General features: G+C 51.9%; 1 protein-coding gene across 7 annotated transcripts in view; it reads left to right on the plus strand.

Moving 5' to 3' along the window:
* The window catches only part of CRTC1 (CREB regulated transcription coactivator 1), a 59,903-nt gene that overhangs the window by 33,399 nt on the left and 13,456 nt on the right, over positions 1-13,048 (plus strand). For 6 of the 7 annotated variants that reach the window (XM_045853609.1, XM_045853611.1, XM_045853612.1 and 3 more), the window contains 6 exons: positions 479-540; positions 2,445-2,539; positions 4,468-4,553; positions 6,276-6,316; positions 6,771-6,991; positions 11,555-11,688. In XM_045853609.1, coding sequence (XP_045709565.1) covers positions 479-540; positions 2,445-2,539; positions 4,468-4,553; positions 6,276-6,316; positions 6,771-6,991; positions 11,555-11,688 — 639 coding nt within the window. The remainder of the gene's footprint in view (positions 1-478; positions 541-2,444; positions 2,540-4,467; positions 4,554-6,275; positions 6,317-6,770; positions 6,992-11,554; positions 11,689-13,048) is intronic. The other variant, XM_045853613.1, reaches the window with a different exon arrangement.

Genomic DNA, 13,048 nt, shown 5'->3' on the forward strand with positions numbered 1-13,048 from the left:
TGGTGCTCAGCCAGCCAGCCCCACCCCCCCAGAGTCTAAGTGCTGCTCTGGGACCCCCTGCTTTCTAGAACGGAGAAGCCTGTTCTTTGCTGGTTCTCATTTCCGTGGCTGGGGGAGTCTGACCAGCTGGGCCCCAGACGGAGCCCTCAGGCCCCAGGATCCGCCCATCAGCCGAGAATTAAGAGTCATGACCTGGGTCATCTGAATTAGACTCCCTGCCTCCCCTGTGGGCCCCGGTTTCATGGCTGAGGCCCCTCTTGGAAGGGGTGCAGCCCGCACGTGCGCTCACAGGGGGTGAGTGCTGAGTGCTAGGTGAATAGGGCTGCCCCTGGGGCCACTCACAGCCAGGAAGGAAAGGGCCCCCCCTTCCCACCCTGCGGCCCCAGCTGTTTGCAGGCTCCCAGTAGCCTGGCCACCAGGTTTCTGGGACTAGGGTGGGGCCTGAGTCAACAGCACCATCCCCTTAACTCACATTCAAGCGGACAGCTGCCCTTATGGTACTGTGTACCTCTCACCACCCTCGGATACCAGCTGGAGAAGGTCAGTGACCCAGAGCCAGCCCCCAGCCCTCTCGTTGAAAACAAAACCAAACTTTCATCCTGGTTGTGTTTGGAAGACCAATGTGTAGTCACTTTGAAATGACAAAACTAATTATCCAGGAGTTTCTAGAAATCAGCTCTTTTCTTTTTTAAGCGAAGTCGAGATTATATTGGATAGTCAGTGTTGTAGCCTGCTTTTTTTTCATTTAATGCTGTGGTTTCCCACATTGCTAAATGGTCACGAAAATGTGGTTATAAAAGTATTATACATTTATTGCTAGAAGACTAGGAAAATAAATAAATGTACCTAAAAGAGGAAAAAAACACCCATAATGCTATCATTTATAAAGGTCTAAGATAATAATATATATAAATACTTAAAATAATACAAGTTGCACACCAATGTGGATATACTTAATGCTACAGAAGTACACACTTCAAAACAATTAAGATGGCTCTGGCTGGTGTGGCTCAGTGGATTGAGAGCTGGCATATAAATCAAAAGGTCTCTGGTTCAATTCCCAGTCAGGGCACATTCCTGGGTTATCAGCCAGGTCCCTGGTTGGGAGTATGCAAGAAGCAACTGATTCATGTATCTCTCCCACATTGCTGTTTCTCTCTCCCTTCCTCTCTCTAATAGTAAATAAATAACATCTTTAAAATTTTTTTTAAATGATTAAAGTGGTAAATTTTATGTTACACATACTTTACCATACACAGAAAATGTGTATGTGTGTATGCAATTTCAGTAAAAAAAGACCAAAAGTAAACAAACTTAAAATATATATATGTATATACTGTAATATGTAATATATTTAATTCAATAACAAATTTCCACCCAACACTTATCATATATCAGACCCTATTCAACCATCACATACACTAACTGATACAAAACACAGCTTTGTGGAATACGTGTTATCATCCTCCCCATTGTAGAGATAGGAAATTGAGCACAGGAAGGTCAGGACACTTGCTCACAAGACACACAGCTGATGAGGGGCTAGGACCCCGACTGGTTCCTCACTGCTCAGCTGGCTCTGGCCTGGTCCTTTTTAATTTGCTCTTTTCCCTTAACTAAGTTTCCTTCATGTCACTCTCAGTGTCTGGGACATCCCCATTGGGTGTGTGCGGCCCTTATTCTCACCCCCAGATTGCCGGCTGTGCTGATTGCTGCCTGTCTTTTGCATGTCCACCCAGCTCCCCTTGGTCACCCATAGTATGCTGGGCAGCTGAAGGCTATTTGGAACCCCCTTCCTCCAGGCACTTGTTGCTGGGAGCAGATTGGGTGACCCTGGCCTGGGGCAGAGGGTAGAGTTCCCAGCAGCATTTGGGCTGATTAGAGCAAGATCCTCCCCCGAGCCATTCCCTCATACCTCCCTTCTCGCCCAGGGGCTGCCTTCTCTCAGGAGCCTTAAGTCACTACCTCCTTTTCCTGTCTGTCACACCTGGTTTGTAACTGAGTGTCCCAGAGGGTGGGGTTGCTCATTGGTATATGTCACCAAAGGGGACCCAGTGATGGGCTAGGGCCTGGTAGTACCCATAAAGCTTGGCCACTGTAGGACCGTTGGGCGTCCTCTCCAGAGGGTTTTAGCAGGAAGATTCTGTCCTTTCCCTAAAACTGAGATTGCATGGGGTAGGCAGGGTGGGAGTGGGAGGGGACAGGGACAGGTAGGGATAAGCTACTACAGAGGGACAGCTCTGCTGCAGACAGGCTTTGCACATGAAAACCATGGTCATGGTCACTCCTTTGATTCTTTTGAGAACAATGCTGAGATGCAGCAGCTCACGGAAATGACCTACGACTTCTGCCTTGTCCCATCGGGCATGTCCTGGATCACAGGGGGCCAAGACTGCCCTTTATCACTCTTGGGGCCCAGGCTTACTGTCTTTCTCCTCTCCTAGGACCAATTCTGACTCTGCCCTGCACCAGAGCACAATGACACCCACCCAGCCAGAGCCCTTTACGGGTGGGTCCCAGGATGCACACCAGAAAAGAGGTATGGACTGGGCACATGAGTGTCTTTCCTCAGGTCAGGCAAGTCCAGTGGTAGCCCCTGTGCTCCCAGAGGTTGCAGCTCATGGGAGGACAGATCTACAAAGGAAGACTCAGTGGATGCTGTGGGAGAAGGGGAAGGGCCCAGGAAATCTTCAGAGATGGCACTATTTGTGTTGGACTTTGAAGAGAGTGTAGGAGTTTTCTAGGCAGAGAAGATAGCACCTGCAAATACCCATTGCCTTCTGTTCATGGATTTGTCATGGCAACACAGTCTGGGAGCCTTTCTTTTAAATGTAGGCAGCAGCAAGGTCAAGCAAAAGGTGCAGTTATCAGTTCACCATTGAGCAGACCAGAGCTAGATGTTCAACTTCAGGTACAGCTTGATCCAGGACTTCACACTGGACCACATCCTGGTTCTGCTGCTCAGAACCCTCCTGCCTCAGCCCCTGGGCCCTTCCTGGCCTTGGTGGATGAGAAAGGGGCTGGTTCCTTCCCAGCTCTTGCCTAGATCCTCCTCTCCAACATGGCCATGTACATACCCCTGCAGCTTGGCAGGTCTGTGCCCAGGCCCCCAGGTCCTCCTTGGAGCTGAGCACAGGCAGCGTCTCTGGGACCTTCCAGGAGAGCACATGCCATCTTAAAACTGGGACAGCGTCATCCAGAGAGGGGAGCGTGATGCTGTGAGGCCAGCCCCAGGAAACCCCTTAGGGGCCTTACCTGCCCCAAGACACTGAAACCAGAGAATTAATCATGTACAATTAAGGCCCAAATGCTCACTTTTTATTAGCACCTCACTGGGCAAGCCTATAAACACCAGGGAGATTCTACTGGTAGAAGGATTGTCCACCAGAACTTTACCTCGTGTCGGGGGGTGGTGCCCTCTTTGCACTCCATCTTTCTGCGACCCTAGCTTATCAAGCAGTGAAGGTGAGATTACAGAAGGAACTATCTCTGTAATAACAGCATTCTAAATGTTCAGAGGTGACAAGGACACAGTGCCTGGCATTTCCCTCCTGTTCCCTATGCAGGGGTGGGGGGCAGTTCTGAGGTGGCCATCTCCCAAGAATGTGGGCTTTTGGGATAGTTAGGACTCTGTGACTGGGAAAGGGAGCTGCAAACCTTGAATCCCTGGCAGCTCAGAGTCTACTTGGCCTTGGGGTAGGGGTAGATGAGATATGTCACCTGTCCCTATTCCTCTAGGAGGGGCTCAGATAGTGATGGGGTTGGGAGTTAGTATGGCTGCCCCCCACCTCAAGCCTGGCCCCTCCAGGTTTCAGGAAGGAGGAGTTAACCCATCTGGCTCTGTTCGTTATGGTTCTGTTGCTAGTGAAAAACTAGACCTCCAACAGGCATGAAGAAATTGGGTCTCATCAGGAAAATGTTTAATTTCACTGTTACCAAAAGGTCCAAGCAAAAGGGACTTCAGGCACAGCTGGTTTCATGGCCTCAAATGATGGCCATCCAGTCTCTCAGACCTTCTTTCCCCTCCTCCCCTCTTCTAGGGCTGGCTGGCATTGCAGCTAACTCATGGGCCCACAGCTACCATGGTGGATCCACCCAACCCAGCTGACACTGAGTGGTGTGACACTGTGCTGATGGCCCAAGAGGGAGAGGCAGGTGTCCACAGGGCAGTGGCTGCTCACAGGAGGCAGGGAGAATTTCTCAGCTGTTCTTTGTAGCCCTAGGCCTCCAAGGCCCAAATTGGCCCTATTAGGAGGCTGAGTCGATATATGTCCTTAGTTCTAGAGCTTAAGTCACAGGGTTCCTGACTTATTTTTTTAAGTTGTTTTTTAAAAAAAATGAAACCCTTTTTGTACTTCAGTACAATCCTCAGAAGTCACTGTATGTCAGGGAAATGTCCTCCTGGGTGCCACCAGGGAGCTGCAGAGAGATGCCATTTCTAACTCTCCTCCCCATACCCTACTCCAGTCTTACTGCTAACAGTGCCAGGAATGGAGGAGACCACGTCGGACACAGACAAGAACCTTTCCAAGCAAGCATGGGACACCAAGAAGGTAAGAGCCTATGGGCTTTCCAGAAGCGGTTTCTTTCTTGATCTTTTTTTAAGCACAGCTGGGCAACATATTGAGGGAGCTTCATTCTCCCTAAGGTAAAACCCTAACTCAGATTTGACCACTTGTGTCAGGTAATTTAACACGAACACAGGCCTCTTACACTTGTAAAAGCATATAAAAGGTTAAATAAAACCCGTGCTTGCTTCAACAGCACATACACTAATATTGGATAGTACAGTGATTGGCATGGGCCCTGCACAGGGATGAGGCAAGGACATCACGGGCCCTGCCTGCCCCTGAATGTGGGGCTGCCATAAAGAAGGAAAAGGTGGCAAGAGTTGGAGAAACACCCTGACCTCCTGAGAGTGCAAAGAAGGTGGAGAGTCCAGCATCCTGGCGAGACTCCTTTTAACAACTGTGCGAAATGATGCATGCCTCTGGGAGGATATCAGTATAGGGATTTCACTGGATTTGTTTGGGGCAGCTTGGGCACGATGGGTGAATGCTTAATACTGTTTATATGGAATGCTTTTGAAAAGATTCTTTGGAAAGTCATCGTCAAGGTGCTTTGCAAAAATCTGGTAATGAAGCGAGTGTTTACTCCCAGAATTAAGCAGCCGGTGGCCAGGTAGAAACTCCTTCCACCCCAGTTCATCAAGGCCTGCTGGTCACATGCCCCCCTCAGGCGCCCCAGCCACTGCCAGTCAGGAGCTCCCCCCTCACTGGGTGTGTGTGCGCGGGCTGGCCCAGCCCTCCCCAGTAAACCCACGTTCTTGTCTGCTAATCCCTAAAGAACACATCAGCAGGAGTGTCTACCCGAGGGCTCAGAGGCAGACAAGAATTAGGAAACGACACAGTGGAGCCTCTGTCAGCACCCAGGCTTTGTCCTATCATGTCTGCTACCATAGGAAGAGAGTTCCCTGCTTTGTCTTTGAACAAGAGTCTAGGGGCTTGGCCCGGAGCCTGCAGATCTCCAGTGGTGATAACATCTCTAGTTTAGAGGAAAACCAGGGTCTTATTGCAGACAGGGTTTCCCTGGGACTGCTTCTCCCAGGCCAGCCTGCAGGGTGGTCAGAGTTCTCGTTCTCAAGTGCTGGAATACTGAGGTCCCCATGGGAGTCACAGTTCTGTGCACCACAGGAAGGAGTGTCAGCTAGGGTAGAGTGGCAGCCTCTTTGTGTTTAGGGCAACCAGTCCAAGCTGCCTCAGGCCTCCCCACATGATGTCCTTTCTGGGGGTGGACAGACAGATGCTGAGCAGAGACAGTCCCTGCCCTGGAGACACCCCTCCTCCCTGTCCTGCTTCAGGAATGTATGAGGGGTTAGCCCTTGCCACCCAGGTTTCCAGTGGGCTGGCTTCAGAGCTAGTAGCTGGCAGCCCGGGCATAGCCTTAAAGGGTTGAGATGTAAAGAGCAGGCAGCGTGATCCCCTCCAGATGCCAATTCTGACAAGGCACCACATCAGCCCTGGACCGCGCCACCTTACCAGGCAGACAGGGTGAAGTCGGAGGGGCCACAGGAGACCCTCACTGCTTAACTCTTGGTTTTGCCCCGGGCATGTCTGGGACAGCCCCTCACCCCCACCATCCCACGAGGCCATTCTTCATCTGCAAGACTCCCTGGGACTCCATAAACTTGCTTCTCCTTGAGCATCACTAGGCCCTTTTGGGGAGATCAACTGTTCTGTAAGAAAGCTGCCAGCCTCTGCTGTCTTTTCTTCCAGACAGGGTCCAGGCCCAAGTCCTGCGAGGTCCCTGGAATCAAGTAAGTCACAATGGGACCTGCTCTGCATGCCTATGGCCACCAGGGGCTGCTTGGATAACCCCCCCTGCCCTTTCCCACCGCAAATTCCCAGCTGCTTACTGCAAGTCCAGGCAAGAGGGTTGCCAAGCTGCTGGCGGCCACCCAGCAAGGCTTGCTGTGGAGGATGCTCCCATCTCTTAAACACACCCGGTCCCCAGGCAACAGGATGGCCCTTACCCATCCTGTCCACACGGGGGTAGGCTGCTTTCTAAGGTCTCACTTAGGAAGTGGAGGTTCAGGCTAATGGTTGTTTCTGGAGCATAGCAGCATCTAATCACAGGATGTTTTTTGTGCCTGCTAGGTTTTTTTTTGTTGTTATTGTTTTTGCAAACCCCTTCCCACTTCTGTCACAGCTTCTGGGGAACTGGCAACCACAATTCAAGAGCTCATTCCCCTGTGTCTGGCCTTTTCCTAGCATCTTTCCATCTGCTGACCAGGAAAACGCTACAGCCCTGATCCCTGCCGCTCACAACACTGGGGGTTCCCTGCCCGACCTGACCAACATCCACTTCCCTTCCCCGCTCCCAACCCCACTGGACCCTGAGGAGCCCACCTTCCCCACTCTCAGCAGTTCCAGCAGCACCGGCAACCTCACTGCCAACCTGACGCACCTGGGCATCGGTGGCACTGGCCAGGGTAAGACCGGGTGGGTGAACACACCTTCTTCCCTGGCAGAGCTCACTGTCTAGCAAGGACAGCGTGTGCAAGCGCAAGTGCACACAAAGTAATTGAGAAGGGTCACTTCCAAAATTCTGGGCATTAGGGTGGGAGCAGAGCCCAGCATGGGGGATCGGTGTTACCAGGCTGCCCCAAGGGGAGCAGTGTCCAGGGAGAGGGCATAGCCTGGGAAAATGTCTGCTGGTGGGAAGGTTCATGGTGCCCTGGGGATGGGACAGTGGCTCTGAGAGGTGCTAGGGCTTCAGAGAGTGGGGTGGGCCAGGTTCTCCCTTCCCTTAGCTGAGTGTGGATACATGCTTAGGACTTTTTAGCCTCACTCCCTCCCCAGGCTCCACACTCATTTCTCCCTGGTCATGTCTTCAGGGATGACCCTTGTGGCCCTTGCCCATCTCCGTATCTCCTGGCACCACCCCCACCCTGTTCCTCCTAGAGGTCAATAGCACTGTCCCCTGCAGCACAGACCAGGAACCTGGAGGTGTCTTCCTCAATTTGTCTGTCCCCTTGCCCACCCTGCCCCATTGGCATGTCTCATTAGCCCCACCATTAGGACCCAGCCCAACTTGGGCTCTCCTCACCCTTCATAGCCCCCACCTGCTGCCACCCCTCTTTTCCTAGTCCCCATCTCTTCTCCACCCAGAACAGCTGTCAGCCCATGGCCCTCCTCTGCTTGGGGCCTTGCATAGCCCCTCATCGCCTAACCCCTACACCTCTCCTCTCCAGCTGATTACCTCACCTTGGGGCCTTTGCACATGCTCTTTCCCATGGTCCTCTCTTTCCTCTAGGCAGAAGGGGGCCCCTTATCTGTCCCATCTCTGCTGATACCTCCTCCCCTCAGTGAGGCCTTGTGGCCTCTGCTCACACCTTCCACCTGGACTCTCACACAGACTAGCTTTTCTGAACTCACCTTGAGTTACTACTTTGCTCTCACCTATCCCCTGGGCTGGGCCTCTCCTGCAACCCTACTGTGACCTCTGCACCGAGTTAAGTGTGGGATGTGTGGCTTTGCATTTAGGAAGGAGATAGGGTGGCCCCCAGCAGTCCTGGTGGTGGGACGGACAGGAGGGGCCAAGGGGGCCCCTTTGTGAGCCCACAGGTACCAGGACTCGGTGGTTAGTGAGAGCACTACATCATGTTCTCTCCATCCTGCCCAGGGCCACAGAATGGCCAGTCCTCACCTACCTGTTCATCACTTTGAGTATAGCGGGCAGTGCCACACAGTGTTTTCTGAGAGAATCACATGCTTAAAGTCATGCTTGCTGCCGTCCTGGGAGAACAGGCTGTCAGGGGGCAGGCAGCACCTGAACCAGGGCAGGGACCCATCAGATACTCCGCAGAGAGATTTCCAGGGGAAATTGGCTGTCTTGGGAGCCAGGTTGATTTGGGGAGTGGAGGAGAGTCAGTCCTGGCTCTGGTGCCCACATCTCCTGGGAAGGTGGGTATGTTGAGGACAGTGCCGTGTTCCTAGGTTAGGCAAGTCAATGGAGGCCAGACAGTGAAGAGAGGGGTGGGACTCCAGCCTGACGATGTTGAGCTTGTGTTCTTTCTACCACACTCCTGGCCCTATGCCTACCCAGACTTAACCACGGAGCAGAGGGTTCCAGCCTGGCTGTGCCCTTCAGGGAAGACTCAAATACAAATGGGCAGATTCAGAGACGTCTGAGACCCATGACCCCTAGAGACCAGTGGGTGGCAGTGCAAGCATTGGCCTGTGCAAAGGAAGAAATGGGAAGGTCAGCTCTGGAGCTGGTGCCCCCCACTTTTCCCTGGCTGGTGCTGACATTGCAGTTTCCTGGCCCCATTTTTCCCCACTTCTGACTATAGCTCCAGATCATCACCCTTTCCACCCAAGGGTCCTTGGCAGCTCCCCAGCACCTGCCAGGAGCTGTGTACTTCTAACCTGAGCAGAGTCTAAACAAGCATGTATGAAAGCTGCAGACACCGAGTTGGGGGGCAGGTGGGAAGGGACTCTGAGGTGGGGGCGGGCAGCCACCCGTCTCCAGTATCTGCCGGTGATACCTGACATGTGTTGGGTTGTTTTCTGACCTGCTGCATCAGCGGCTCACCTGGCAGGGGCTTCCCTTTCCAGGCACATTTTAAATCAAGCTGAGCCTCAGCCTCTGGCACATGTGGAAATTGCTCCCCCACCCAGCCCTCCCACCAGTCAGAACGTGAGCCTTAGAGGAGGAAGAGGCCTTCCCACCAGGGAGAAAGCGGCTCCTCTTGTCCCCTTCCACATTTGCTGGAGTCGTTTCCCTGACTGTCCACTGGGACCTGGGAGGACAACAGGCCCAGGTCCTCTTTCCTGGCACTGCTCTGCACCTGGCTGCCCCCACACTCTGGGCTTACGTGCCTTGGGCCAGGCCCCTGCCACCTAGCCTGTCCTCCTCTGGCAGCTCTCCCTGCCTGCCCAGACTTTTCTTCCAGCTGGCCCCACTCCTTTTCCCAAAGGTGATCCAGGTTGCCAAAAGGAATTCAACAGCAAGGCATTCGTTCACCCTCCCGGCCCCCATGTGAGGCCGGGAGCTCACTCTGCAATCCAACGAGATTCAAAAATGCCTTTGTATTCAGGACAGATGTTAGAAGCTGGCAGCCCAAGTGCCAAATTCAGCCCAATGGTGTATTTTGTCTGGCCCACAACTGTGTGCGTGGTGCTTTGAATAGACAGTTAAACATCAGGAGAGTGCATGTAAAAATCTGGATTACTGGCTTCTCTTGAATCAGAAGGCCTAACAGCAGTGGGTCAAGGTCCTATGCCTCAAGATGGGCCAGGGCACTCCTATTTGCCACAGTCCCACCTGTCCCTGTCACCCCATTGTTCCTCTCACTCCTGGCACTTGACTCTGCTACTTACTGAACCCTGACATCGGCTCTCTGGATGTCACATGTTCCTCAGCCTGCTGGACCTATGAAGTATTGAATGCTTAGAGGAGAAGAGGGAACAGCCCAGGGCACCCACTCCAAGTGTGCTATGAGCAGGTGTCTCCTGGACTCCTGTCCGGGCCTCTTGACTGTGCCTCCCTTGGCATCACTGTGTCAAAAGCATCCTGATTCTGGGGCCCACAGTTGGTGAGGAAATTGGATCCCTGGGCTGTGCCTCGGGAGCATTCAACAGCATCAGCCCCCTGCCCCCCCCGCCCCGAGGTGCTCAGCCAAGATGAGCCACCAGGGCATCCAAGGGGAAGTGCAGGCGTGACCGGGCTCGCCTCACATGGATGACGCAGTGAGCAGCTGCCCTGGACAGAGAGAAGGCTGCTTGTCGTCTCCTTCAGTGCATGCTGGGTGCACCCCCCCCCTCCGCCCCCGCCTATGAACCTGTCATCATACCTGCTGGAACAAGGTTGATCTGGTGCCCTTGGCAGGATGGGTCCAGCTCTCCTGGGTGAGTTAGGCACCTTCACTGGCCTTGACTGTGGGCCAGACTCTCCAGAGCTAGCTCACAACCTCATTAGGGCCTCACAGTTAACTGGCAAGGGTGGCTGGTATCATCTCCACCTCAAAGACAAGGAAACAGAGTCTGAGGGATTAGCCAGGCCCTCAGGGCCCTCCCTGGCATCAGGAGGCCTGTTGCCTCCTTGGCACAGTGCCCCAGGATAACCCGACAGGCCCCAACTGCTGCCACAGTGAACCTGACTCACTCAGCTCCTTCACAACAGATGTATCCAGGGATCAGATTGCTGGGGGAGGAGCCCAAGGGGAGGGAAGGGACAACGTAGAGTCCTTGGCTAGAGCTCCATCACAAATGAGGGTTTGGGAAGAAGATATAAAATAACTGAGTTTCTAGGTTATGCATCCCAGTGAGGTTGATGCTTTAGCATGGAGAATACATGGGTGGGGGGAGAAGGACATGGAAGTGAGATGGGAGATAGAGGGGCTTCCAGTTATACAGGTCCAGGGCTGAGAGGAGATCTGGTCAAAGGAGCAGTTATGGAAAGGGACGTGTGCATTGAATGAAGGCCAAAAGGAAACAATGTCAGGCAGGATTGACTTGCTCAAAGCTAACCAAACCCAAGCCAATTTAGGAGAAAAGGATCAATTGTCTCCAGAAGAGAAGAAATGCCAGTGTAGCTACATCCAGGGCTTAGGTGCTGCCTCTCCCATCTCATTCTTCCACTGATCCTTCCTGTTCCGGCCAAAGGATCCCCTCTTACACACACAACTCTGGGCTCTCTTCTGGAAGTTCCATCAAAGTCCCAGGGTAGGGTCTCATCAGACCAGCCTGGTGACATGTCCATCCAGGGGTCAACCATGTGGCAGTCCACACCCCTCCTGGAGGGATGACAGGGTCAGCATGGAGAGTGTTGGTCCTCATGGGATTCTAGAAGGAGAACAGAGACCACACAGAGGTGGGGGCCCAAAGGTAAGGGTATCAGGACCTTGGAGGAGGAAGATACCCTGAGTTTGATAATCAGGACATGCCCACTGGCTTCTGTCTTAGTGATTGAGTTGTCCCTAGCAGGGACTTGTGGGTGTGTGAGTGTTCCTTTGGAGGCTGGAGTCATGCTCACCCTTCCTTTCTTCCAGGGATGAGTACTCCAGGCTCCTCACCACAGCACCGTCCGGCCGGTGTCAGCCCACTGTCCCTGAGCTCGGAAGCACGGCGGCAGCAGGCCCAGCAGGTGTCGCCCACCCTCTCCCCACTGTCACCCATCACTCAGGTGCGAGGGCACAGTGGGGTAGGGGACACCCCAGCTCTGCCTCTCTAGGAGGTCTGCTCCTTCCAGAGGGGCCATAGAAACAGCCCAGTATTTTTGGCTTTTTGTCAACTTTTCAAACACATGGGAAATGCATTGATCAGTGGTTTGGAACCTTGTCTGCCATCACGGGCTATTCTGACATTAGCCCTTTTGGTGTGAGTGAGCACGCTTCATTATTCTCCTCTTTAGGGTCTAATTGAAATTTTCTAAAATAAAATTTTATTTATTTTTACCTTCAAAAAAATTTATTGACTGATTTTGAGAGAGAGGAAGGCGGGGAGAGAGAGAGAGAGAGAGAGAGAGAGAAACATTGACTTGCTGTTCTGTTTATGCATTCATTGGTTGATTCTTGCATGTGCCCTGACCTAGGATTGAATCCTCAACCTTGGTGTATGGGGATGATGCCCTAGCTAACTGAACTACCTGGTCAGGGCCAAAATAAAATTTTAGACAGTTTTCTTTTTCAATTTACTGTAATTTTACTTCATCTGCTATTTTGGTGGTTGTGTGTGCCTGGGAATTGGTCTGTTTCATCTAGGTCATGCAGTGAGCTGGTGCACAACTGTTCATAGTAATAGTACTCTTTCATGATCCTTTATTTCTGTAAAGTTAGTAGTAATGTTCCCACTTTCATTTCTGATTTCAGTAATTTGATTCTTCTCTTGTCTACTTAGTCAACTGAGGCTCATAGAATGAGTTAGGAAGTGTTCTCTCTTCTGTTTTTTGGAAAAGTTTGAGAAGCATTGGTATTCCTTCTTTCTGTTGTTGTTAAAGATTTTATTTATTTGTTTTTAGAGAGAGGGGAAGGGAGAGGGAAAGAGAGAAAAACATCGATGTACGAGAGAAACATCAACCATTTTGCACGCCCGCAGCCAGGGACCTGGCTCACAACCCAGACATGTGTCCCAACAGGGAATTAAACCAGCAACCTTTCAGGTTGCAGGGAAACGTGCAGCCCACTGAGCTACCCCAGTCAGGGTGGTGTTAATTTTTCTTATGTTTGGTAGAATTCATGGGCAAAGCCACCCAGGTCCAAGCTTTTATGTTTACTGGGAGGTTTGTGATTACTAACTCAACATCCTTACTTGATACAGGTCTGCTCAGATATTCTATTTTTTCTTGGGTCAGTTTTGGTAGTTTGTATGTTTCTAGGCATTTGTCCATTTTGTCTATTTTTTTAAATCCCACAGATAATATTTTATTTGTTTGTTTGTTTGTCTTTTAACATAACCTTGATGGAATCATCCACTTATAACAAAATCAGGTCATTCCTTCACACGATGCGATGCCCATTCTGGGCCAGGTTCCCCTCCGTGTCTGC

Source organism: Phyllostomus hastatus, unplaced genomic scaffold (genome assembly GCF_019186645.2).
Source record: "Phyllostomus hastatus isolate PE091 unplaced genomic scaffold, TTU_PhHast_1.1 phas_contig_98, whole genome shotgun sequence".
Classification (NCBI taxonomy): domain Eukaryota; kingdom Metazoa; phylum Chordata; class Mammalia; order Chiroptera; family Phyllostomidae; genus Phyllostomus; species Phyllostomus hastatus.